Source organism: Brachyhypopomus gauderio, chromosome 12 (genome assembly GCF_052324685.1).
Source record: "Brachyhypopomus gauderio isolate BG-103 chromosome 12, BGAUD_0.2, whole genome shotgun sequence".
NCBI classification, from domain to species: domain Eukaryota; kingdom Metazoa; phylum Chordata; class Actinopteri; order Gymnotiformes; family Hypopomidae; genus Brachyhypopomus; species Brachyhypopomus gauderio.
Window position 1 is genome coordinate 6286104 of NC_135222.1, and position 26065 is coordinate 6312168.

The 26065-nt window shown below is 40.9% G+C and overlaps 4 protein-coding genes and 1 long non-coding RNA gene across 6 annotated transcripts; 3 read left to right on the forward strand and 2 right to left on the reverse strand.

Annotated features, from left to right (window-relative positions):
• Window positions 1-207: 207 nt before the first annotated feature.
• Window positions 208-3646, reverse strand: lgsn (lengsin, lens protein with glutamine synthetase domain). The gene is made up of 5 exons (XM_077024654.1): window positions 3539-3646; window positions 2897-3169; window positions 2130-2712; window positions 1816-1985; window positions 208-1642 (listed from the first exon to the last, which is right to left on the reverse strand). Exons 3-5 carry the CDS (start codon window positions 2698-2700, stop codon window positions 464-466), a joined length of 1920 nt encoding a protein of 639 aa, XP_076880769.1. The 5' UTR covers window positions 2701-2712; window positions 2897-3169; window positions 3539-3646; the 3' UTR covers window positions 208-463.
• On the forward strand, window positions 3382-5137 carry LOC143528773 (uncharacterized). Its single transcript, XR_013134522.1, has 3 exons — window positions 3382-3724; window positions 4683-4814; window positions 5003-5137. It is a non-coding gene; the product is annotated as an uncharacterized LOC143528773 (long non-coding RNA).
• On the forward strand, window positions 4775-7558 carry ptp4a1 (protein tyrosine phosphatase 4A1). The gene is made up of 5 exons (XM_077024655.1): window positions 4775-5234; window positions 5603-5695; window positions 5823-5953; window positions 6336-6410; window positions 6594-7558. The coding sequence occupies exons 1-5, from the start codon at window positions 5130-5132 to the stop codon at window positions 6709-6711; spliced, it is 522 nt and encodes a 173-aa protein (XP_076880770.1). The 5' UTR covers window positions 4775-5129; the 3' UTR covers window positions 6712-7558.
• A 64-nt stretch (window positions 7559-7622) lies between these two features.
• Window positions 7623-20782, reverse strand: col9a1a (collagen, type IX, alpha 1a). The gene is made up of 32 exons (XM_077024653.1): window positions 20565-20782; window positions 20033-20107; window positions 19834-19872; window positions 19654-19716; window positions 18353-18406; window positions 18202-18237; window positions 17531-17554; window positions 16373-16426; window positions 16239-16292; window positions 15904-15936; window positions 15450-15506; window positions 15253-15306; window positions 15018-15071; window positions 14751-14804; window positions 14615-14668; window positions 13814-13867; window positions 13184-13237; window positions 13009-13062; window positions 12808-12861; window positions 12655-12699; window positions 12449-12502; window positions 12221-12274; window positions 12045-12098; window positions 10889-10960; window positions 10416-10451; window positions 10237-10281; window positions 10001-10033; window positions 9697-9843; window positions 9324-9378; window positions 9011-9199; window positions 8818-8895; window positions 7623-8721 (listed from the first exon to the last, which is right to left on the reverse strand). The coding sequence occupies exons 1-32, from the start codon at window positions 20637-20639 to the stop codon at window positions 8516-8518; spliced, it is 2064 nt and encodes a 687-aa protein (XP_076880768.1). The 5' UTR covers window positions 20640-20782; the 3' UTR covers window positions 7623-8515.
• A 401-nt stretch (window positions 20783-21183) lies between these two features.
• Window positions 21184-26065, forward strand: hyls1 (HYLS1 centriolar and ciliogenesis associated). Of its 2 annotated transcripts, none has more exons than XM_077024656.1 (12): window positions 21184-21319; window positions 21669-21833; window positions 21927-22040; window positions 22140-22204; window positions 22314-22549; window positions 22670-22725; window positions 24648-24814; window positions 25036-25081; window positions 25386-25449; window positions 25582-25663; window positions 25798-25824; window positions 25926-26065. In XM_077024656.1, exons 2-12 carry the CDS (start codon window positions 21734-21736, stop codon window positions 26055-26057), a joined length of 1089 nt encoding a protein of 362 aa, XP_076880771.1. In that variant the 5' UTR covers window positions 21184-21319; window positions 21669-21733; the 3' UTR covers window positions 26058-26065. The 2 variants fall into 2 exon arrangements, with proteins under 2 accessions (XP_076880771.1, XP_076880772.1); XM_077024657.1 differs by having other exon boundaries at window positions 21672-21833.

Here is a 26065-nt window from a genome sequence, read left to right on the forward strand (position 1 = left end):
AGAATTTACAAATGATTGGTGTGAGCGAAATTCTCTAACATTCCCTTTGATACATGTTTTTAATTGGTAGATTTGCATATACATTTCCTAAAATCTCAAATCAATAAGAATGCACAGAAATTAAAACAGACATTTCTAACAGTTATGGATCTAAAATAAATAAAAACTCAGTTATTAAGCTCAGATTATGGTGGACTTTCTTTTATAAAAAAAACAAATAACAAATGGTGCACAAGGGCCACATTTAAACATGATATGAATAATTGGTGAGAAAAAAAATCCTGCTTAAAGTTGAAAAATAACTTTAATAATTTTTCATTTAACATAAATAATTATGTTAGAGCCTGAAACACCATTAATCACAGCATAGGAATAGATGAAATTAGTTTTACTATGTGATGCATAATGAGTCACTGTATCATTAAAGTATTTCATACAGCATTAATCTGTGAAACCAAACAATTTAGATGAAGTATTCCAGGCCTTCTTTCCGGTCAAGTGCTTGAGTTTCACTCTCAAGCCGTTTCATGGCAATGAAATATTGCACAAAGGACTCACCTAGTGCCCCACAGATTGTACTGTCTTCTCCCAGGGCCTCTAAAGCATCCTCAAGTTTCACAGGGATTGCAAACTTCTTCTGCTGGGCTGGAGTTCTGTTAAGAACCTCTTCAATGCTAAGGTTACATTTGATACCATCTAGTCCAGCTGCTATGGTGGCTGCCAAAACTATATAAGGATTTGCCGTTGCTGAACCAAGCCTATTATCAATATGGGCCTCCCGCCCACCATGGACCTTCACGTTAAAGGTACAGCTGTTGTTGTTGCAGCCATAAGTGGCATGGTATTGCTGCTTTGAATCTTTCCCCTTAGTTAGATGAGCACGGCAGCCAGTCCCTGGTGCCAACAGGCAGCTTAGGGCCGGTGAGTGCAGAAGCAATCCACTCAGCCATTTCTTACCGATCTCAGACAGCTCCTCTGTGCCTGATTGGAAGAGACTTCTTGTACCACTGGCATCCCACAGGCTATGGCAGAGTATTCCTGAATTGTAGATGGTATCGTCTGTGAGGAAGGTGGCAAGGTAGTTATACTTCCTGGCCATCTCCTTAAGTCCAGTGCGGAAGGTGAAGGCACAGTCAGCAGCTTCAATCCCAAACTTAGGCTTGAAGCAGACCTCTATCTGACCTGGACCACTAGCCGATGCAAAGCTGTCCACATCAACACCCATGTGGTACATCCCTCTCATCAGCTGTTGTAGGAAAGGCGTGTCATGATTACTTAGCAAAGTAGTGGCAGGGAAAAGCACAAGCTTGGGGTCCATACCCTCTGAAACGTCTAAGATGCAGCATTCGTATATGAAAGAGGAAAAGAAGGAGAACCCCAAGTGTTGTAGCTGACCGAGCATGACCTTAGCAACAATGCGTGGTGAGGTATGCAGTGGTGTCCCTGTGATGGTGCAGGGATCACAAATGAGGCGAGCAGTTTGCTCCACCCAGGGAAGAGCCCGGAAAGTGGAAAGATCAGGGACCAAAAGGACATCGTTGCTGAAACTGGGAGCCGTTGGATGATCAACCTCATTCTCTCTGGGGCTCAGTGTTAACTCCAGATAACTTCTGGGCATGGGCACTCCATGAACAGCTTTTTCCTGTGATGCCAAAAAAATATTTGAGGGTAAATTTTTTCAAACTTGCATTTATTCATTGTTTTAGTAAAGCTAACAGCTTATTCAAACATTTTCTGTTGGCGAAATTATTGAATGTAACTTCAGAGAATCATAACTTGACGAAGTTAAATGTAGGTGAGCAGGCAGGTATTTACATGAAAGAAGTGAGAAGGGACCATCTTCGATCTAGACACACCATGAAGATCTGCCGCTTCAAAGCGAATAAAGCCTATGTTCTCACAGACAATCCGCTGCTTTATGTGTTCAACCACTGAAATGAAGCTTTGAGATCCACGAGATCCTATCTGAACATTCTCTTTGTTATCTATGGCGTATACAAACATGTTTTAAAAACATGTACACAAAAGGTTTATAAAAATGTCTAAATGTTCTTCTATTTTTTTTTATCACAGTCTACAAGGAAAAGTGGAGGTAAAGTGGAGATTAATATTGCAAAATGCACACTAACCTGAGTGTGATGTCCTGCTGTGTGAACTACAGGGCCTGTTTGTAGGACCATCAGTGCATGGTGACCCACCAGAATCCCAGCCAGATGAAGTGATCTCTCTTGGTCCGGAGGTTCTCTCTAGAACGGGTTTGAATGTTGTGAAGGACCTAAATGGTTCCTCATCTGGTCTGCAATCTCTCCTCTTTCCAGGCATGTGCTGGGAACGAACTGACCGGCCCTGCATTGCTTCTCTTGGACTCAGTAGGGATCTTTGCTTCAATACACTCTTCAGTTCCTGAACTGTTTGTTTAGAAACACCTCCTATGTGCGGTTGGTCATCCTGCTGGGCTCCTCTACACCATGTGTCAGCACATACATCATCTCCCTGTGATTCAGTGGTGACAGCGTGCTGACTGCATGAGCCAATTGAAATTACAGTGGGATTGTCTTGGGGCTTTGGAACTGGTAAATCAGTCTGGACTATGGGCATGTAAGTCCCTTTCCTCACCCAGTCATCACGCTTCCCATTTACTATAACTTCCTTCTTTCTGCTATGACTCAGCCTGCCTCCATCTACTTGATCTGATTCCATGAAGGCTGTCTCCTAAATTAATGAAAATGATTCATAGTTAAGTGTATGCAAACAATAGATGATATATTTTCTTTTGTCTTCATTTGTTGCAGCTAACAGGCTATTCTAACGTTTCAGTGACCTTTGTATATAAAAACTGAACTCATCCTAAGGAGACAGAGTACTTTTCTCAAAAAAGAAGAAAAAAATATCATACCTTTATTCCAGATTCTGATCTTTACACAGCCTCTTCAATTCTTTATGACAACGGTTTGAAATTTCATGAGGTCCAAATTGAAACAAGAGCTATGGCAGAGCACATCTTTTATAGATCATAGATACAATGCTGACTGATTGGAACATTCCCCCTGTGCTCCCCATGTGCCCAGAGTAACACAACTTCCAGCCTGTTCCTGAATTACATGCTCTTTCTCCCATTGGCCAAATACACGAACTGTCCAGACTCTTCAGGGGCCGTTTGTTTGGGCCACTGATGAAGAAAATACTGGGCATCAGCTTTTTGCACAGTCCACTAAACATTGATCAAACTTCTAGATTGATGCATTTAAAAACAAAGAGAAACAACCACTGTCAAACCCATAGGCACACATAAGATCCTTGTGTGTTTTTCGAAATTAAAACACTTTCTATGGTTATGAATATTTCATATAAATGAATTTGTGTTATGGGACAGTGCTACTTGAATCTCTTTGCCACAATAACCGTGAAAATGTTGTCATGGATGGAAAACAATGTATTTATTTACGTGAATGTGCATTAGCTAAAGCAAATGATAATTAAATGAAATTGTATTTTTTTTACATTTGTGTTTTACATGAAATAGCAGTGGTTATGTGACCTGGTTTCGTGAAATGCGCCGCCCCACTAGCAGGGTGCGGTTCCTGCACGACCCGTCCAGCTGTAACTGGATTATCAGACACTGCTGCTGCGGCTGTATGGTGGAAAACCACTTCAAACATTTCACGTCTTTCTCGGGACCGGCTTTATGGTTAAACTACAATCTTCAATGAGTAAGCATATTCCAGTAAGTACAATTACATTTACCTGTGGTGTTTTAACTATTAGACGCTTAGTTTTCTTTTTCGTTATATTAATTTGCGAATTTGTTCTTAAAACGAGATCATTGTGTTAGCCTGAATGCTAAACGTTCTTGGTTCTTAGCAGCTGCCTACTTGAGCAAACCCGGATATTTTGTTACATTCGTTATCACACGTTTATTACTAGTTGATGCTCAGTGGGAATTGTACACGATATCCGATCCTGTTTGTGTTAATTTCGTCGAGTTGTGTCATTAGCCTGCTAGCTATCTGTCATTCTTTGTTGAAGCTGTTCTCCTTTCGTTAGCTTAGCTAGCTAACCCGCTAGCTGTGTGACTGGGGAAACGAGTCGCTCGCGCTTAAAACGAAGCTAACTAGCTAATTTATTTTTCATATTAACTTCTATTGGGCCCGACAAATCGGCGTTTTAATTTATTTTGCCGCATTCACAAATTTGGGTTAGCCGAGGTACGTCGCCAGACAGTCCGCTAACCTGGCCCCCAGTCTCCTTTACAGCCCGTTAGCTTGCTAGCTAGCTAGCGTTAACTACTGTAAGATTGACGGAGGCTGGCTAACTGTAGCTAGCTAAGGCGGTGCTAATCCGTGGCCGGTAAAATTAATTCAGGATTAAATGACACCTAAGCATTGACGAGCGAAATGATTTATTTTGGCCTAAAATCGAAATAAATAAAAACATTTTGACGGTGGAACGCTTACGTTGTTTAAAAAAAAACACGAATAACCCCTGCATCCTTTAAAGGAGTCGCCGCCGAGTCAGAGCAGATCTACGACTGCTCCTTTCCCGTTTCAAAATGGCATTTCCACAGCCATTTATCCCCCTCATACAGACAAAGAAGCATGTTCTGTGGCGCTATACAGCAGTGGCGCCACCCTGTTTATTTCCTTGCCTCTGATCATCTGTGTCTGTGCTCTCTGCCATTGCAGCAGTTCTGTGGTGTATTGGGTCACACATTTATGGAGTTTCTGAAGGGCAGTGGGGACTACTGCCAGGCTCAGCACAGTGTATATGCAGAGAAGTGAACGGCGAGCCTTGCTGCCTCACTGGAAGAGAGACTTGTGAGTATTTTAAAGTTGGCGGGATTGGACTCGGAGTGCAGGCGTCCACAGCAGCCAGGCCAGTCTGGATGGGGTAAAACAATCTCCAGAAGTGCACTGCCCTTGTCGGCTCTCCGTCTCCTCGTTCACCTGAGGACCAGCCTTTTTTATTATTATTTACCAGTTGTTTTTCTGTTTTTCATTCCCAGCGTTTGTACGCTCTCGTCACACTCATCCTTTGAGCAAAGTCTTTGTGGCAGATTTTCTTTAAGTTTCTTTTTGTGGTAGAAAGCGTCCTCTCAATTTTTGTAGACTTATCACTTTTCATTGTTAACAATGGCGCGTATGAATAGACCTGCCCCTGTGGAGATCACCTATAAAAATATGAGGTTTCTCATCACCCATAACCCCACCAATGCAACTCTGAATAAATTCATTGAGGTAAGCATTTCCAGAATCCAAAACAAAGTTGCCCTTATTTTCTTATTAATAGCTATGAATTTCACTTTCAAAACCTGAAGTTTTCTGTTGGAAGAGCACTGCCTAGCCCATTGAGGATGGCTAAAACTTTTCAGTGGTGTGCACTGTTATACGTCTGCACCAAGTAGTCTGTCTTTGTAAATTTGAAATAGAGACAAAGCTATGTACAATTTGTATTATTTGGCCTGTATAAATTTCTAAAAAGGTGAAATCTGTGTAAATGTTTTGAATATAGAAAAACAGTAGTCATTCTTAATTTTTGAGCATGGCAAAATTTTGTTGAGCATTCCAGCATGAGTAAACAAACAAAAGGGTTTATTCTTCACCAGGAATTGAAGAAGTATGGTGTGACAACAGTTGTTAGAGTCTGTGAGGCAACGTATGATGCCAACCTGGTGGCCAAAGAGGGCATTCAGATTCTGGTAAGTAGTTCAGCAGTATGAAGTAAATGTAATGCCTTTGAAATAGACTTCCCAGAATTAAAGGTGAATTTAGTGGAATTATTGCATTGTCCAAGACCAATTATTTTCTTTATGCAAAACCTTTTAGGATTGGCCGTTTGATGATGGCGCTCCTCCTTCTAGCCAGATTGTTGATGATTGGCTAAACCTGTTGAGGATGAAGTTTAGGGAGGAGCCAGGCGGCTGCATTGCTGTCCACTGTGTAGCTGGCCTTGGACGGTAATGTTCTGTGGAAAAATGTCTTTTTTTGATACATCTCATTTTGATATTTTAATAAACAAAAACTTAACAGCTCCTAGTAACCAAGCAAATAAATTGTAGAAAAAAGGCTAAAACAATAGTAACCACTGTATGTGGTTTTGTTTTCTTTACTGTAACGAAGCTGGTTGTGGTTGTGAAACTTTGCAGTCGTCCCTTAAACCTTGCTGAGACTGCCTTTGAGATTGCTCACTGCACCATTGGGCCGTATCGTTGGTCTGCATTGTGTATGCGAAAAAATAGCTGCTTTCTGAAAATTGCTGATGGTACATAGATGATGAGCTTGCAGAAAGTTTAGGAAGCACTGGTTTAAATGGTCATGATGTGTGATTTATTCCCACAGCGCTCCTGTCCTGGTTGCCCTCGCTATGATTGAGTGTGGCATGAAATATGAAGACGCTGTCCAGTTCATCCGACAGTACGTTTTGTTTTGTATTTGTTCTGTGCAACTAGAACAAGAAGCAGACTTAACATTGTTACTAACTAGGCACTAATGTAATACCAATCAGCACCTTTAAAGGCCTCATTTGATCAGAGGCTTAACATTGTAGGCAAGAGTTCGGTCTGTTCACATGTGACACGTGTATTGAAAACACTGCAGGAAGCGGCGTGGTGCATTCAACAGCAAGCAGCTCTTCTACCTGGAGAAGTATCGTCCCAAGATGCGTCTTCGCTTCAAAGACTCGAACGGTCATCGCAGCAACTGCTGTATCCAGTAGAGCATAAGCAGTGAACCTGCTGCTAAAGCAGGATCAAAGTGTTTCTCCAATATGGGCAGTGTGTTCTCTTAAGTTGGGAACGTGTAAAAAATATATATATATTTCTGAAGAAATCGGTGTCATTCACTTGTGAGTATTCCCTTTTGTCTCGATTTAACATAGTAAATGCTGTCTTTTGGCAAGTTCAAGTGCTTATATTTGCTTGTTTAATCTAAAGAAGGATGTCGGGATGGCACATCTCTTATTAGCCATTGGCTTTCCCCCCGTCGGCAAGTTGTCACAGGAGTGTGCTCTGCCAAACAAAGCGTTTTACAACCATGCAGCATCGGAATGATTATTTCAACTTTGTCCTTTTTGTTTTTAATGATCTTAAGTCCATCTTTAAGATGCCTGCCATGTAATGGTTAATATTTAAATGCCTTATTAAAGTGGAAAAGGCCATTTAATGGGGATACGTATATGGCATTTGATGTAGTTTACTTGTGAAAGATGTGTAAGACAAGGAGAATCATGGATATTAAAAAATAATTGCTGTAGAGGTATATAAGGAAGCTGTTGGATCTAGTTTGTGTTGTTTATCCAAACTTTGTTTACTAATTACTGCCATGTCAATAGTGTGATGTTTGTGTTTTGGCTTCAAACTGGACCTCTGTGTTATTTTGTATGCCTTTTTATTTGATGTGCATAACTTAATACTTGGATACTTGATTTGTGTATGATATTTGAAATATGTACAATTAGACTGGCTATTTATACTATTGATGGATATGTGATGTAGTATAGTGAGAGAAGTTGTAATTGTTCACCAACTTGAGAGAGTACATTAAAGACAACACTGAGAACATAAGTAGTCTGAATTTCCTTCGTTCATGTTGATGTACTCTTCCATGCTTTGCATACAAAAACGTGCAGAGCTTTATCAAAATCATTTATTTACCCCCTTTTCACAACTGTAGGTGTGACATTGAACCTTTTAATCAAATAAATAACGTAATAGAACTGTCTTTTAGAAAAGAAAAGGCTTAAGTTTCCTTATTGCATGAAACCACACACTGAATGTAACTGCAAATAATAAATCTCTGATCTTATCAGATGCACTAAAAAATTAACACATGGATATCAATGAAATGCAATTAAGGTATCGGTGTAATTTGTTAAAGGAATTAAGTGTTAATTGATTTTTCAGAATATTTTACACAAGAATTTTAGGTCCATCAAATTGGTATAGAAAGGGTGACTGAGGCATACAGTTGATTGGGAGGCCATGAAGTATTGTATATTTACATTAGCCTTGTGTTTTAAATCATGTACAAACTGCAGCTGACTAATGTCACTACATAAAAGATGTGTGCACATTACAATTTTATTTAGCTTTTTCTCAGATGTACATTTCAGGTTGCAAAAAAATGTACTTAGAGATTCACTATGTAAGATTTTGTATGACCAGATTTTTTTTACGTTATTATTGAGAAGGCCTGAGAATTGTCAAATGAAGTCCTGTGTAAACAATTTTTAGACACTTTAGGCCCTTCAGGAAACGTACCCAACATGATCAAATATCTTTCTTGATCTCAACTAAAAACATCTGGCTCAAAATGATACATGGCATATCTTTTAAGGAAAATAAAAATGAGTTCAATATGCACACACAAATCACACTCATGGTGGCAAAGTACTGCATGGCAACTCCCTGCAAAAAAACAACCTCCACTGAGGATGGATTTTCCCTCTGTAAGTCTGTGAACTCTTCTCCGACGTTCACACTGGGCTCAATTTTGCGACAACTGTCTACTTTTCCGACCTCTCAAAGGCCGTCGGGTCCCTTCATGTTGTACTCTTTGGCAGACTGCGATGCTGCCACAGCCTGGAGAACACATTGTGATGCCTCGCAGTATCCGTTAAGGCCAGCAGGTCCTGGAGGCCCTGGAACACCGGGCATCCCGGGAACTCCCCGAGGTCCTCTCAGCCCATCACGTCCGTCGCTACCGTACGCTGGATGCCCAGGTTCACCTGATGAGGTGAAGACGAAGGAACAGGTGGGTATTAGTATTCCGTGGCCTATAGACTTAGGGTCAGTTAAAGAAAAAAAAAACATTTTACACTCACCTGGAAGACCAGGAGGTCCAGGTATGCCTTTGGGCCCTTGTGTTGTAGGACCTTTGTCTCCTCTATCTCCTGGGTCACCTTTGTAGGGACAGGATAACAACAAAGATTGCACAAGGCTTATACACTTGTCTGGGAGCAAATTCGCATATCAGTCTTTCTCAAACAAAGTTTGTTTATTATGGTTATTTTGTACCTTTAGGTCCTTTACGTCCCAGGAACCCAGGTGGTCCTTTAAGACCTGGCAACCCTCTGGTTCCAGGATGCCCTGGGAAGCCATTCTCTCCTGCAGGCCCGATGGGGCCGGGAGGACCGGGAGGACCTGGCAACCCAGCACTGCCGGACTCTGGTCTCTTCAGGCTGGCTGCCAGCTGAGCTAGCTGCTCTGTGAAGGAAACGGGTTCGAGACGTCGGTCAAAGCCTAGTGCAGCACATTGTGTAATCTCTATCTTCCTGTTGCACTGACTGTGTTGCAACACACACGGCGAACACAGACATTGCGCACTGACCTTGCATAACCCTCATGCAGACCTGCTTAACATGTTGATCTGTTGGAGGTCGACCCTGAAAGACAGCGATGTAAGTGCTTAGCGAAGACCGCAGGGAGACACAATCAGGCCTCCACTTTGTAATGGAGCAAATTTTCCAAGTCATGCACACCTGAGTCCCTCACCTAGTTCACTTCAGAAGTCCAGCCAATTCTATATACATCAATTTAACATGGACACACCATATAATTTAGATATGACGTGAAGCACCAAAGCTATTTCAGTACTAATAGCACTCCCTTGTGGCAAATAATGTTAAACGTGAGTGAGTTACAAGACAGGTCCATGAGGTGTTTCACCTCTAACTGTCTTATAACGTGCATAGAGAACGTACCGGTGGTCCTTGTGCCCCAGGCAGCCCAGGTTCCCCACGGTCTCCCTGCATGCCCCGTGGTCCTGACTGTCCCACCAGGCCCTCAGGACCCTGCTGTCCACGTCTACCCTCTGGCCCACGGTTCCCCGCATCACCTGGCTTTCCTGTCTGTATAACAGCAAGTAAAGTACATGAAGACCCTGCACGTGGTGCATAGTGACTTAGAACCTTCCAGCATTCCAGTAATGAATCTGGTTCTTGGTAATCAAAAGCAAAGTTCATGTAATGTCAGTGTTTTGTAGCCATGTGGATGTATGAAACTCACTGATCCCTTCTCTCCCAGATCTCCCTCATCACCCTGTAGGAAAATGTGAACATGCTGTTCAGATTGTTAAAGGCAAGATCTGTACTTTCTCACAAATTTTGTAGTAACTAAAACTTTCCATCTCTGAACAGACATCCTACCCCAACCAACAAATAAGCCAGAAAATAAGAATGAAAGCTATAACCATTAAATTACAACGGCTAATTTTACAGCTTTAGAAAGGTGCTGAGACATACTCTCTCTCCTTTATCTCCTGGGGTACCTTCCTCACCGGCTGCACCCTAAAAGAACACACACAAAATCAAAAACAAACATATAAATTAAATATACTAATTAAAATACAATTAATTATTAATTGGCTATTAATTTAATCCCTATTAATAGGAAACATGCCACACAGAATTGTTAGACCTACTTGTTCACCTTTTGGACCAGTAAGACCAACTGCACCCTGAAATATTGTTAAAAAAAAGCATTGGAATAATTGCAATATCAGTAAGAGTACTCATTCAATGTATTCACTTTCATTACAAAAAAAAAAATCAAAGAGAATTTTGATATTTTGTTCATTTTTTGCTGCCACTAACGTGCACTACTGCTGGTAGTTGTGAAATCTACATTACACAGTATAGTGCATCCCTGTAGGGGCTGACAGCTTACTGTACTGATTCAGATGTCAGACCAGTGAAAGTAATAAAGAATGAGGTGCATGGAAGCCCCATGATTTGTGTGAAATCTGTCGTAGAATACTTACAGAATAGAGTACATGCATACATGAGCAAATAAATGAATGAATGGCAAAACAATAATAATGACACTGTTAAACAATAATGGTATTGTTAATAAAGTTAATGGAGTCTGAAGATTACAGCCAAGTATATGTCTTACCCTGTCACCTTTTTGACCAGGGAAACCAGATGGACCTGGAAGACCAGGTAGGCCCAGATTCCCCTTTGGCCCCTGCAGAATAACATATTAATACACACACACACACGCGTGCACGCACACACACACACACACACACACACACACACACACAATTTTAACCAAAGACTGACATGTATGTCTTTGATATCCTGTAAACCACACTGACATGCTCCAAGCCGAGCTGCACTGGGACTGAATGTTTTTGGATGAGTGTGTGTTGTGTGTATGGGTGCGGGTATGTGTGTGTGGGTATGTGTGTGTGTGTTGATTGCCCGATGCCCTGATCTTGGCTCGTTTATGGAATTCCTGATGAACAGAGGGTTCTTTCAGGCCCCCTACCTACTCGGAATATCCTATTACCAAAGAAAATACCCCTGAGCAGTGAAACCTCCATAACAACCGCCTATTCATGGGCCTTTACCAACTGATCAGTGTAGTACAGCTCTTTATAAGGAGGGTTCATTACAATTTGGACCAGAAGGCAGATCTTCTTTGAATATTTGGGCAAATACTAAATGAAAATCTGAAAACAACAATCAAGACTAACGTGTGATTGTTGGATCTGGTGTTTGACATTTTGAAAATGTCACTTATAAGTTATAACACACCTAGAAGGAATCCAATATATACCATAATTTCACACACAATGTAAAAAAAAAGTATTTTAGATTCAGTTGTCTGTCGGTATCTACAAATTAGGTACCGATATTAAATCTGATACTTTCACACAAACTGACACACAAACTGTTTCATTCTGACAGTGACATTTTAATGTGGGCCTCGTTGGTAATGGAAGGACTTGATACCAGCACTTCTGTTAAATTCCTTTACATTCCATCTTCTTCCTCTCCCTTCTTCCTCACTGTTGACATGTTTATCTGTTCTTCTGCTTCCGCATCGCTCTTAATCTTTCCACGCTAAAGTGCTACAGGTGCTCTATGTCATTTATTTAAAATCATGGTTCAGCACAGTCATACCCCATCCTAACTGGGCCCGCCTCCCTGTAATCTTCACACAACACTGTCTAGAAATACTTGAATTATCCAAGATATTGTGCCTGGTGATACTTGGATAATATCGTGTATGGGTTTATTGTCTGGAACTGCTGGGTACTCACCCTCGGACCCGACAACCCTTGAGGTCCATCTGGACCCCTCTCTCCTCTCTCACCCTACAGGGAGACAAGAGAGAGATAGAGAGGGAGAGAGAGAGAGAGGGTCCAGACAGTTGAGAGTGTGAACAGCAGATGCATGCCTGCTGCCTGCAGTGATGTGTTTGTGGAGACATACTCACAGGCCCACCTCTTGGTCCTACTGGTCCCACCTCCCCCTGTTCACCACGTTCACCCTGCAGTCAACACAGCAGGTGAGTGATCGGTCAGTCAGCATGTGGGCAAACATCCACTGCTGCATCCATGTTCCCCACTACCCCAGCCGTCCTGCACGTCACTCATCATCCAGTCTCCTCGTCCTTCAGCAGGACTGCAGTGGTGGGCTAAAGCGTTTGTTGGTGTAGACTCACTTGTTTTCCATTGTTCCCAATTGGTCCTGCCACACCTGGATCACCAGAGTTACCCTACAGCAGAGAAGAGAGTAGTACTGTGAATAGTAGTAAACATGAATATATTAAGTTTAGCAAAGTCACCAAACGAATATCTCAGATTCTTCTTTGTACAGACCAGCTCATAATGGGGAAGAGAAAACATGTGAACACATGTGACTGCCTACCTTTGGTCCACTATGACCTTTTGCCCCTGGCATCCCTGGCAAACCCTACAATGTAGTAAATATATTGATTATATAAGATATTAATAGTCATTCTAAAAGAGGTTAAGGGTTGAGATGATTTCTGTTGTGCGTTGTTGCAAAGGTCTCACGTACAGGCAGGCCTTGAAGGCCAGCTTCACCTGGAGACCCCACTTTTCCAGTGATGCCCTAAAATGACAATGAGAGATATCAAGAGGGTTCGAGATGATTGATGGTGAAAAGCACCTGAATCAGAGCTGTCAAACACAGCTCTAGCAGGGACAAATGCTTTTTGGAGGTGTTTTTGACTACAGTCGTGTTCTGTCATCATGTTACCTTAACCCCTGGCATTCCTGGGATACCTTCACGGCCATCCACTCCTGGCAATCCCTTTGGGGAACATGCAAAATTGGTCAGTACATAGACTAGGTGTTTACTTTAATTTTTTATTCCAGATTATAAGATTTTTTTTCTATTATTTAGAATGCAGTACCAATGACTGGGCACTTACCGATTCTCCTTTAGGTCCACGTAAACCTGTAATGCCTGATGGACCTCTTAGCCCCTTAGTAGATATATATTAGATCAGTTGAATCAATCAATCAAACCAATTACTTTAAAATATATTTCTAGGCAATTTTCAAATATAACCTTTTCAGTGCCAAGCAGCGACAAGAAAGGAACAGTAAATGTGTGATGTCTAACCACAGTGGGTGTCAAACACAATTGTTAATGTAGTGTGTGATGTCTAACCACAGTGGTTGTCAAACACAGTTGTTAATGTAGTGTGTGATGTCTAACCACAGTGGTTGTCAAACACAGTTGTTAATGTAGTGTGTGATGTCTAACCACAGTGGGTGTCAAACACAGTTGTTAATGTAGTGTGTGGTATCTAACCACAGTGGTTGTCAAACACAGTTGTTAATATTGTGTGTGGTATCTAACCACAGTGGGTGTCAAACACAGTTGTTAATGGAGTGTGTGATATCACAAAGTTCACAGGGTTTTAAAAATGTGCATGTGTACAAAGTGAAGCTAGTATGATTTGGGATGATTGGTCTATTCACCAACAGTAGTTTCCAATTATTTGTGTGTGTGTGTGTGTGTGTGTGTGTGTCTGTGTTGTTTTGCTGATACTCACTTCACTTCCTTTTGGGCCAGTCTCACCCACTTTTCCTCGTTGCCCTCGATCACCCTGAAAAAGATAATTTTTGCTCAAAAATAAAGCTATTTTGTCCCCAGCAGGTACCACTGAGATTTCATATATTTTAAATATTTGAGGAAATATACAATAAAGATGAATACCGGAATAATATATACATTAATTGTAAATGATATTGTGTAACTGCTGGGTCACAGTTTAACTAAGACAACTGTAAGACATGGTAAGACACATATAAGACACACTATAACTTGTCCTTAGACACACTAAACTCTCCTCAGACACTCTGAACTTTGAGTGTGTGCATGCTCAAATTAACTCCAGTGTACTCTAAGGTTACTCCAAGGTTAGTGTAACACATCTTAGGTGTAGATAAAACAGACAGGAAATCAGGCTGAAAAGGGGTTTGTAGAATAAAATAACCACATAGACTAACACTGCAATCATGTGATGTTTTATTAAGACCAAAGACCATTGGGTTCTTTGAGACAGAACAATAGTCAAAATAATATTCGGTGTTGAAGTAATTACTCAACAAAAGTAACCTGTTACAAATTACCAGTTACTTCTTTACACTGAACTGACATTACTAGTAGCCTCAGAGAAAAGTAATCATAATCATTACTTTAAGTTGCTCTATACTAAACTGTTATGTAAATTAAGTTGCCATGGAGCAGGCTATGCTGTTACAGGGAAACATTATTATCTTGTGAGGGTACCTTGATCACATGTTGCTTTGTACCCTACTGAAACTCTAGTGATATTCATTCAGACACTTACTGGGGCACCTGCAATTCCTTGAGGACCAGTGTCTCCATCTCCTCCGCGTGAGCCCTGTTTGAGAAAGTTCACTGTCATTTATCACATGTTAATCACCATTTGTATTTTTTCTTTATTAATATGCTGACCTTCTTACCCTATCACCTTTAGGACCCATTATCCCAGCGATCCCTCTAAGACCCTGTGCACCCTGAAATTACAACACACACATTTACAGTCCTTTTATATACCATATACACATCTGGTAAGGTTGGAGTACAAGAGCTGAAAATATGTATGTATTTCTGTACAGATAATTTACATCACGGTACATATGGCAGTAATGTTACTAAGAGCTGAAGTGATGAAACTAAGGGTATTGTGTCCTAGAAACAAATGCATACAAGGTACACAAACACATTACTGGTAGTCCTGGTGCTCCGGTCTCCCCTGGGCCTCCTTGTTCACCCTCTTCCCCCTGAGAGAAAATACCAGAACTGTTAAATCCACACTGTGTCCCCACTTCTGCATAATGTGCATATATCTTACTAACGCTCCATATCCTGCATGGGCCTCAGCACACATGCTGTCACATAGCAACTCACAACATGCATCATTTTCATCAGAAACTCTGTCAAATCCCATTTAATAGACGTCACCTTGTGGCCTTGTCTTCCCGGTTCACCAGATTCACCTTTCACACCTTTGTGTCCCTGCATATAAAGAACGCTGACCTCAGATTCATCCTGAAGGTCACTAAAACATCACTGCATATAAAACGAAGCAGTTTTAAATTAACTGATTGGATTTTAAGTTTCAGATAAATGAATATTCAACATATTTTAGAGTGACTCACCTTCATACCTGGCAACCCGCTATAGCCGGCCAGACCATGCGTGCACGCATTTGGGCACTGACAAACAGAACCAAAACCACAATCATGTCTTGTTATAGCATTTCTGACATATTGCAAAGTAAAACCAAATGTGCTTAGAAAAGAAAATAAACTGAGGTTGAATTGCCACTGCATTGTCTTCATTTTGCTGCATTTTCATTGCCACCATGGTGTGATAAAAGAGAGGAATGAATCTTCTTTATGGATAAAAACACTAACATAGCAGCTTTTCCGTTACCCCAAGCCCCTGATGAAGGACAGGTATAAGGCTAAGGAACATTTCTTTAAATAGAACCTCTGCAGTGTGTACATGATGGAATCAACTACATGAAAATAATAATTATTTCAATGAGACAGGAGATGTCTGTGAACATAGCAACTTCTGATGAGACATGAGTGAACACGAGTTTCTTACCAATTCTTCACCCTTCCAAACCCCAGGAGGACCCTAAAAATGTTTTCAAACAGGAAAATATTTTAAGTTTTTAGTATTTTCAGTGGCAGTATTTACTAATGATTTGGCATATTGTTCCGTAACTACTGTGAATTATTAGCTACAACTGAATCTAGCATGAAAGGAATATGAATACAAGTGTGAGTGCCTGGTGAGTCCTTGAAGTGTGTTTAACACTACTCATAAATACCTGAACTATCTCATGGCATTAAGAATAAAAGAACGACTGGGTGTAACTGTGAACATGGATAACACTGCAATGCAGAACATCTTGAAGAGAGTTGAGCAGAACTCACTCTCGGACCAGCAAGTCCTGGACTGCCCACTGATCCTCTAGGTCCCCGGCTTCCCTATAGCAAATCACATGCAATTTTAAAATCACTCTTTACAAGGTAAGGTTGGTAACACCATATTACAGCCGTCTACATACCGGAGGTCCAACTTTGCCCAGTTCTCCCGGTAATCCATCTTCTCCATCTGCACCCTTCAATGGAAACAAGTAATGGTGGTAAGGGGAACTAATGTGTGCTGAGAATGTTCATAGAGAGATGACATGGACATCAGCTCTCCAAGGAGATGGAGACATCAAACATGCCGACTGTACACAGTCATAGGTGGGGAACAATCTTTAGCTTTCTGTTTTAAGTATGTGGAAGCTTTGTTTTGTTAAAACAGAGATTTCTGGAATTGCATTTCACCAAAATGAAATAACTGTGTTGTAAAACAGACTGGAAAGTTGGAAGCCCAGAGTGTTTTTTTTAAACATTTACAACTAAATAGAGGGAACATGTAGCATCTGGGGAAGAGGGGGGTGATGGTAGTAAATATCTGAGCTTGCATATTTGCTCAAACCTCTCTAACCTTTGCTCAAACATTTTCTGAAACTTATCTAAACCTTCTCTAAATCTGGTGATTTTGTTTTTAAGAAATCTTAATAATGTCTCAGCAATTACTAAGAATGTTTTGCACTTTTGAACTACAACTGTGAACAGATGCAAAGCACTTTGTAAGTCGCTCTGGATAAGAGCATCTGCTAAATGCCCTAAATGTAAATGTAAATGAACTTCTAAAATAAGTAAGTGTATCTTATCCATTATTTAGTCAATTGAGTTAATCAATAATTGCTAATATTATATCCTGGTATTATGTGTGTCTGTTGAAAGGTAAAGTAAAGATCATTCATCATGCAAGAACAATAACTGGGAAATAGCCAACACATATACACGATCTATGAACAGGAATGGTTCTCTTATAGTGGGGTCTCTCCCATCCTTATGTAATTCCCCAATTACTCTGATCTGGAGGTCATTTAAAACATGCCCTACAGTTAACACAATGAAAATCCACTTCAGATTCTTTGCAACCATGTAATGGTAATCATGTTGTGTGTTTGCTGTATGTATCTCATTTCAGCAGCAGACAATCACAATTTACAAATCTGAATAAAACAGATGTGGTCAGCAATATAAATAGTGCCAGAACTGGAACTGTTTTTCAGTACTTAAGTTCCTGAAAGTAACAAGAGCCAAATGATCATCTGTAATGATCTGCAGTAAAAGAAGCAGCTACTGTTCAATAAAACACTCACAGCTTCACCGTCCTCTCCAGCCCCCTAGACACAAGACAAAGGGAAGCAAAACATGAACACAGTGTAGTGAGAACTCTACTATAAATATAAACACTTGAGCATAATGACTGCTGTTAACATGCGCATGAACAAACTTAAAGTGGGAAGTATTAAATAATGAAGGGGAAATTACACACATAATTCATTTAATAGCAATAATGAAGTTTGATATTTAATTTTGTCTTAGCATTTAATGGTTTGATACTTTTTTACAATTTGTTTTCAAAACATTTAACGACCAAAATTAGGTGCTTCAAATATGGACTTGTATAAGGCCTCTACACTAAATAAATGTGAAAAAAAAACTAAGAATGAATGTCAGCATGAGAACCCAGTGTAGTATTTATACTACAACATCAACATAGTCTTGTGAAAAATATAATGAATCAGAGCTGCCTATGCATCTCAAGTATAGCACATCACTGGTACCAGTAATCAAAGCCCCAGTCAGAAAATGAGACAACTTGCATGGTCAATACAACCCCAAAGCTCACTTAAAAACTGCCAGGAAAAAAATAGCATATGCAGTGCTATCTTGGTTGTTCCTAGTTAATTTTAAGACTCTTTAAATGAAAATGTAGATTATGTCTTTCACACGTTTTCCATAGTGTGGTCAAATGTGAATTACTTACAGGTTTTCCCCTAGGTCCGGGGGCACCAGGCTCTCCCTAGCAAAACCCATCAAATACAAGGCAACTCAGTCAAACCAACACTTACTACAAAAATATGGTGAGTCAACATGAGAAACTGGCCATCTCTCCTATTGGTTTGGTCTGAACTTACTTTCGGTCCAATAGGTCCATCTGGGCCACGTTCTCCGCCAGGCCCAGTCAAGCCCTACAGACAGAGTGAGCTAGTGAAATCTTGGTGCATAATTCCACAAAGTGTACTCTGTGGATCATCTGGGCCACACACAAATGAACAGTAATTCGACAGTACTTAATTTATACTGATATAACTGTAAAGAATGAATTTCTCAACATTGAAAATGTATTATAAAAACATTGAGGCCCAGTTTAGGGCTTACAGAAGTGGTTAACTGTAATTGCTAAAGGAATTTAGTTATTTAGGTATACAAATTTGTTAACTGGAATAGTTGTAACCACAATAGTGAGCCACATTTCGTTATCTCTCAGCGCAACATTAAATGTGTTACAGAAAAATCCCAAAATAAAACAAAATATTTGATATTCTATAAAATATTGGAAGTGGTGGACCATTCTGTGAGCTCTGGGGGAAAAGGGAATCCTCTAAAGCCAGTAAACAATCCAGTTAGTGTGAATCAGGCACCACCCACTTCTACTCGTGTATATACAACAGAACAAGACTGAATGCTGCATTTAGCACTACAGCGACGGAACAGCATGCACACACCAGCAGGACTCTTTCACAAACTCCAAGAAAAGACTCCTCAAAATGTTTACCCCTGCAAATTTCTATCTGTTTCATCACTTTGATGCAAATACATGCCAATTAGGAGTAAATCCATTTGATGCTATAGTAACACATTTATTATGTCAGCTTGAAACCATTATTTCTCATAATGAATACTGGTTTATTGTAATCTCTTATGCAGACAGTGAATGCAAAGTCTCCATGTTAGCACCGAGCACACTTGCTGGTAGGATGGCATACAGGAGCCGTTGTGTGCCTGATCCCCCCCAACATAAGGACCCATCTCATCAGCGGCTGCGGTGCGGCCCTAGACTCTTGGGCTTCCTCTCCGCACACAAAAAGGCCTCTGTGTGCCTCCAGCCTGTATAGGCCTCTCTCTCTCTCTCTCTCTCTCTCTCTTCTCTCTCTCTCCCTCTCTTCTCTCTCTCTCTCCCTTTCTCTCCCCTACCTCATCTCTCTCCCTCTCTTCTCTCTCTCTCTCTCTTCTCTTTCCTCTCGCTTGCTCACTCTAAATGGTCAAATTGATGAACACCATATTTTTTCTTGTTTTTTTTTTTTACTTTTTTCCCCTTGTGCTGGTTTAACCTGCAGACAGTCTGTATGCTGCTACTATATGGAGATGAAAAGACAACTTTACCTTTTATCTGCTGATATTGAACATTCAGAAACAAGACAGAGTTGAGACATACATCAGCTCCTGGCTGGCCGGGTCGTCCATTAGCCCCATCTTTTCCATCATCTCCATCTGGGCCCTATAATGTTTCAATCAGTATAATATAAAGCACCATGATATCAATGAAGCATCTTATATCAAGCATATTTTACTTAACAAATATATTATATACCCGACTTAACAATATACTACTTACTGGAGGGCCAATTGGTCCAGGGCCTGGACCCCTCTCTCCCTAGAAACAAACAAATAAACAAACAATAAAATGTGTTGAGGTGTTTCATATATGAATAACCAATGGTCACAGAGACAGCAGCCTCCCAATTGAAGTACTGTTGGCTTTGAACAACGCAAAATGAAAATAAGTTAAAGAATATATTCAGTATAGAGCTTACATCAATGCCATCAATGCCAGAAAAACCAGGAAGTCCTGGAGGGCCAGGTGGCCCTCTCGGACCAACCGGGCCCCTCTAAAAAAAACACATACATACACACACACACGTGCGCACACACACACACACACACACACACACACACAGTGTAATTATACTGTTTGGAAATTCATCATAATATTCCAATGATTTTATTTGCTCAGCAAATGAAACAAGTAAACAATCAATTTTAACAATTAAATGTCTGAATGGCTTCAAAGAACACACAAGAAAAAACTACAACTTTAACTAAATATGCACACACACTGACCACTTTACTGAAAATACAGTCAGCATGCTTTCTACATATCAAACAAAACAATATATATTAAACACGGGTGCTAAAAACATATCCCAAATACAGCCTATCCTACATCGTCCACATCAAGGTATAGAAAACATAGGAACATTTCTCTATGGTAAAATAAAAATAAGTAGTATTCATCACAATCATCAAAAGCACCAACTGAACAATAGTTCGTAGTGTTTAATTTACCTGAGCGGAGCAGATAAGGACTATTTGCAGTAAAATCACCAGGAGGGACGCCCGGAAAGTCCTGGCGTACACCATGGTCTCCCTGATGTTTCTGGAGAATGCAAAAAGTCCTTTTATTAGTTAGGGTTCACGATTTTTCTGTCAATATTGCCCAACTGAACCGCCGAACCATCCACGGAGATGCTCGATGTGCTATTAAAAATTCATGTTTATTCATAATGACGAACTTAAAGATGGAAGGCGGTTGGTGGAAAGTTTAAAAAATCTGCGTATGGTAGGTGTGGTCCAGATTCCTGCTACTACCTGTGGTCAGCCTACCATTTGAAAACGGTTCCCACGCATAGTAATAGCTTTGATTGACATCGACGTATCAATGTATCACGACGATCAATTAATCAAATGTATGCACAATGTTGAAAACCATGTTTAAAGTTACTACATTTAATAAAATAGGCAATTTCCTTAAAACGTTGTTTCTGGTTACGTTTACATATAGTTTTATATGAGTGTATTCGAAACTTGTTTGAATAAATAAGTATTATTATGAAGTGTTGTTTTTGTGTACGACTATATTAACGTTTCTAAAGAGTCACAGTAGAAGCGCCACATTCTCCTGCACGATAGGTGGCGCTATTTCACCTTCTACACGTCTATGCAGTCTTGGCTCGTATGTAGAAGAAAGGGCGTCGTTTTCAAAGATTTGTAACTGACTGCGTTGTCTTGGTACTCGCGAAAACATATCGCCAACAAGAAAGGTAGCTAATGATATAGATGTATATATTGTACCATGTTAAATTAAGAAGGTTAATGCTGGATGTGTGGCGTTTGGTTACTGTTGGACTTAAAACTTGAGTAGTTAGCGGTTAGCGTTTGCTAACTATGTTGTTAGTAAACTAGGATACATGAACCACATCCCAGATGGTTGATATGGTTCTCCACTTATTTACATGGTTAGTTTAGCTTACTGAGTGTCTTGCTTAGTTGTTTAATATTATCTGTTAGATGTTTAACAAGCTAGCCTATATCAGATGTCACTTAACATCTACCTATTCCTAATTGATGCCGTCTGTTGGTGTTTGTTTTTCTTTGTTGAATCGTATATAGCAGAAGTTGCATCTGATCTTGGAGGTAGCGGTTCCTCACGGGTTCTTCCGTGCGCTTCACAGACGATGCAAGACCTTGACTTCTCAGAGGAGGAGATCCAGCAGCAGTTAAGTGTTCTTGGGTACACGAACGTGCCGAAGCACAGACTGCGGGAGTTCAAACGAGGTGGGCGAATATGAACGAATATTCTACATTTTCGGGGTTTAGTTTTACGTTATGAAACATCGATCATTTTGATAGTCAGACAATTTTTTCTAGATCTTGATTTGCTGATTTGTCATGAGAAGTCGAAGAGCCAGACCTCAGCCGAGTGGAGCTCTCCAAAATCTCAAAGCAGTTCTGACAAGAGTCCTGTGGTCACTAAAGAGAGAGGTTTGTGGTGGTATTTGATGGCATAATGTCCACAAAAACATGCAAAATTCAGTTTAATGTTAAATTAATGTAAGTCATCCGTTTTATCTTTGCTTTTAGTCCAGGTACACAATACTGGTTTCGATTATAGCTACATTTACTCTCACAATGATGCAGCACATCAGGTATGGACACAACCCACAGATGACAGCCCCCACCCACTTTACCTCTGACTGTTATTTCATGATTCGTGAATGTATATTAACTTTGTATTTTTATATTTATCCTCACAAGGTCCCGGCCTCAGCTTTTAATGAAGGTGATCGTGTGTATCAGGGTCACTTTGACGCATATATGAAGCACTCAGTGGCTCCCCGGTACACCAGACCGTCAACAGCTCCCAATAGGCTTGCAGTAGAGGAGGCTCCTTTAGACATTTGTTCTTCAGTACTGACTGCTAGTCAGACTTTTGGCCCTGACACAGGCACTCACACAAATGGAAAAGCAACTATCAGGAGAAAAGTGCTTAGGTGAGGTTATTCTCGCACATTTTGCATCATGTGTGGTGTTTTTTTTTTTTAGAAAGTATTGTTTTTCAGATTCAAGTGTAGAATTTTTCAACTAAATAATTCCAAACCTTTTACTCCAAGGAAGCACAGGGGACAGTCTCATGTTTGTGATGAATCTACAACCAGTGAAGACTCTGGTAAGTATTTTTCTAAAATTACTATTATAAGTGTAAGTGATATAAGTGAATGTCATGTACATGTCATACCACCTGGTGGCACCCTAGGCCTTGTGAGCAAAACTTGAGTATCAGTGCTAATCTGATCAGTGCTAATCACCACAGCTCCCTCTCAGCCATTTGCAGAGGCTTGGGGTATATGCTAGTTTTCTATTTGGTTCTGATTGAAAAGAAAAAAATGTATAAAGGCTGCTGGGAGAATATCAGTGAAGAGGACAAAGAATCGTCTTCGTCCTTCTGGACTGACTGGGAGAGTGATGAAGAACAGGGAGAATGCTCTGTAAAGTATTACAGTGAGGGTGAACGGACCGAGCATGAAAGCAGTATGTGGGAGATTAAGGACGGGGACGATTGTGTAGCGGTAGGTGATGCAGACAAGAGGACTGCAGCAGAGCTGAGGGAGGAGAGAAAATGCAAAAGTCAGGATGAGTGTTTGAAAGATCTCCTTAAGAGCGAGGAAGCAGTTCAAAGACCAAGAGGTGAACAGCTGAGCATGAAAAAGTGTTTTTTAAGCGATGGCACTGAAAAAAACTCTAGAGAGGATAGTGAGGAAGAGACAAGAGCGCATTTAGTGAAGGAAGGTGGTACCGATGAGAGCAGCAAGTTAAGAACCAGAGGGGCTGATGCGAGAAGTGAAGATAAGACTGAATCTTCTAAGTGTGAAGATGAACAGGACGGTGTGGAAGATGATGAAGGAAGCTCAGAAGAACAGGAAACACAAAATGAAGTTAGCAGTGATGAGAAGAAGAAAGAAACGAGAGAATCGGATGGTGAGGAAGTGGCGGATAAAAAGCCCAATACTGAGCAACAAATGATAAAATCACGTGTTGAAGACGAGGACTCTGAGAGTGAAGAAACGTCAAGAAGAGAATGTGAGGACGTAAATCAATATGGCCAAGATGTGACCGAGATGATATTTGTGCACACTGACCACACTGTAGATGGAGTTAACCAGGATGAACAAAATGGCCATTTGGTGAACAAAAAGAGAATGTACAGAAGACCGGAGGAGTTGACCAGTGATGATCAGCAGAGTGAAAAGGAAATAGAAAGTCGTGCTAGTGATGTTTGTCAGAGCGTAAAGATGAGCAAGGTGCAGACTGGAAGTGAAGAACAAGATTGTGGGAAAGAAGGGAGTAGATGTTCTGTGAATCCAGAGGGTCTAAGTATATCTGTGGAACAAGTCAGCATTGACGAAGGACCCACGGAAGCCTCTATGGGCAGCTCAGCAGGAAGTGTCTTCACGTATGGCTCTGGGACACGGAGGCCAGACTCTTTTAAAGATGACTTGGATGGTCTGGACTGCAGAGGTGACCACACACTGACGGTGTCTGTGTTGCATGCTGAATGCCCTAATGAAGGTGTGTCTATGCATCACTGTGTTGACCACGCTGCTGTCGGACCTGATGAGAACAGACTAGACAGGCAGACTTCCAGCATGTATGGTGACAAGGACATAAAACTTTCTGCTGCTACAAAGAGCATCACTGGTGTTCATTACCAAGTGACCAATTCAACTAGCCATAATGCAGCCAATGCCAACAATGTCTGGGATGCTGGAACATTATGTTTGGATTACCACCACGCCTTTAACATGCGACCCAATAAAGGAGTGACCATAACAAAAGACCACATGGGTAAAGATGGCCATGAAAGACGAGAGACAAGGAAGGGAATGAAAGTAAAGCCACTTGTGTTTAGACTTGGTGGGTGTCACCCAGTTTTACACAGCTTAAAGTTTCTGCTTTGTTGTTTTTCAGCCCTTATTTATGTTTCAATTGCCAAGATGATGTAATGAGTTGATGAACATGTGGAGATCTGGGTTGGCATGATGGTTGGCTGTCCATCAGCTTGCATGTGTTTGTGTTTTGTTTTATTCATAGAGCCAGTAAGTGAGCTGGAGGAGCGTTTAGACCTGTTGCGAGTGTCCGCTCCACGAGGGCCGTGTGATTTGGACCCTGTCAGTGAGGAAAACGGCAGCTATAGTGACACGCACAGCTCAGCAACAGAACAATTGCCCAGTGCTTTTCAGGCCTACATCAAAGGCATGGTGAGCACGTCCAGCTTTTACTTGCTGTGTTTTAGTAGCACTCAATGCCAGAACAGAACACACAGACCACACGGGGGCCACTGGCCAGAGTGAAGATCACTGCTGTCCACTGGTGCCCCAGCCTACTGTATAACTCCTCCGGATTTTCTTTAGCTTACCTCATATGTTGTGCTCTTGTCATGATTGTTTTTTTTTTTTTTATTAATCCTTTATTATTGCAGACAAGATCACGCAGCGAGAGTGACATCCAACGGCGCCCCAAATCCTGTAAGATTTTACACTGTTGCTTAGCACATGCTCCTGTGGGTCCAGACACCTCAGTTGTTGTGTAATTTGGTTAATTGAGGATTCTGGTTCTAGATTTATTATTGAATGAACGTAATGGGGCAAAATGCTTGAACACACACACACACAACAGTCTTTGAATTCTTAAGACCTGTTCTCTTGACTAGACTTTATTAACTTTACTCGGGTTATATCAAAAGGTATTGCCTTGCAGACGAACATTATTTTTCTGCTACCTCCACCCAAGCTCCTAGTCTTAATAATAATCCCATAATTTTCTCTTCAGTTATTCGTCCAGTTATGGATCACCCACACACAAGAAACTTGAAAAAATCTGATCCTGTCGCAAAGTAAGATGTCCTTTGAGTGTCCAAGAAACCCAGTCCAGTGATGTTGGAAGCCTTATTTGTTTAGCTTTTACAGAGTTGACACTCAGGTATCCTCACCTGCTCCTGAAACCCTCTCAATCTTCTTCCTGTCAGGTATTTCCAGTATAAGCAGGAGTGGGAGTTGTTCAAGGCGCCCGGTGAGAAGAACAGGAAGGAGTTACACTGGGCTATCAGGGTATAGTAAATCCTGTTCTACTTAGCTAACTCCACGAAGACTCCTAATGCGCGTATCCAACTCTTCACCTGTGTAATGTACATAAAATACATATTCTTATCAAATTAATACCTCCTGTTTCCTTGTGTCCTCAGGAACATCTCATGTACCAGCCTCCTCCTGTAAGCAATAGCCACTTTCATATCAAAGACTTCTACTTTGTCCATTACCTGCACTGTATATATTTTGTTTTTGTCGTCATACCATTTTGTCATGCTTGCAGCCAAAGCCTCAGAGGACGTACATCCCCAACACCTACGTGGTGCCCACGGCTAAGAAACGTTCCGCCTTAAGATGGGAGATTCGACATGATTTGGCGAACGGCATCATTCCAACAAGAATCATCTACCGTTAATGAGAGTT

Coding starts and splice junctions, on each gene's coding strand:
- lgsn (XM_077024654.1), bottom strand. CDS start 2,700: ATGGAATCAGATCAAGTAGATGGAGGCAGGCTGAGTCATAGCAGAAAG. Junction 1,986..2,129: donor CAGCAGGACATCACACTCAG/GTTAGTGTGCAT, acceptor TATACGCCATAG/ATAACAAAGAGAATGTTCAG. Junction 1,643..1,815: donor TCCCTTCTCACTTCTTTCAT/GTAAATACCTGC, acceptor TTGGCATCACAG/GAAAAAGCTGTTCATGGAGT.
- ptp4a1 (XM_077024655.1), top strand. CDS start 5,130: ATGGCGCGTATGAATAGACCTGCCCCTGTGGAGATCACCTATAAAAAT. Junction 5,235..5,602: donor CTCTGAATAAATTCATTGAG/GTAAGCATTTCC, acceptor ATTCTTCACCAG/GAATTGAAGAAGTATGGTGT. Junction 5,954..6,335: donor TGTGTAGCTGGCCTTGGACG/GTAATGTTCTGT, acceptor TTATTCCCACAG/CGCTCCTGTCCTGGTTGCCC.
- col9a1a (XM_077024653.1), bottom strand. CDS start 20,639: ATGGTGTACGCCAGGACTTTCCGGGCGTCCCTCCTGGTGATTTTACTG. Junction 17,555..18,201: donor CCGGACCTAGGGGAAAACCT/GTAAGTAATTCA, acceptor TCTTGTGTCTAG/GGGGCTGGAGAGGACGGTGA. Junction 9,200..9,323: donor CTGCATGAGGGTTATGCAAG/GTCAGTGCGCAA, acceptor TTTCCTTCACAG/AGCAGCTAGCTCAGCTGGCA.
- hyls1 (XM_077024656.1), top strand. CDS start 21,734: ATGCAAGACCTTGACTTCTCAGAGGAGGAGATCCAGCAGCAGTTAAGT. Junction 22,550..22,669: donor ATCAGGAGAAAAGTGCTTAG/GTGAGGTTATTC, acceptor TTTTACTCCAAG/GAAGCACAGGGGACAGTCTC. Junction 25,825..25,925: donor TCATGTACCAGCCTCCTCCT/GTAAGCAATAGC, acceptor TCATGCTTGCAG/CCAAAGCCTCAGAGGACGTA.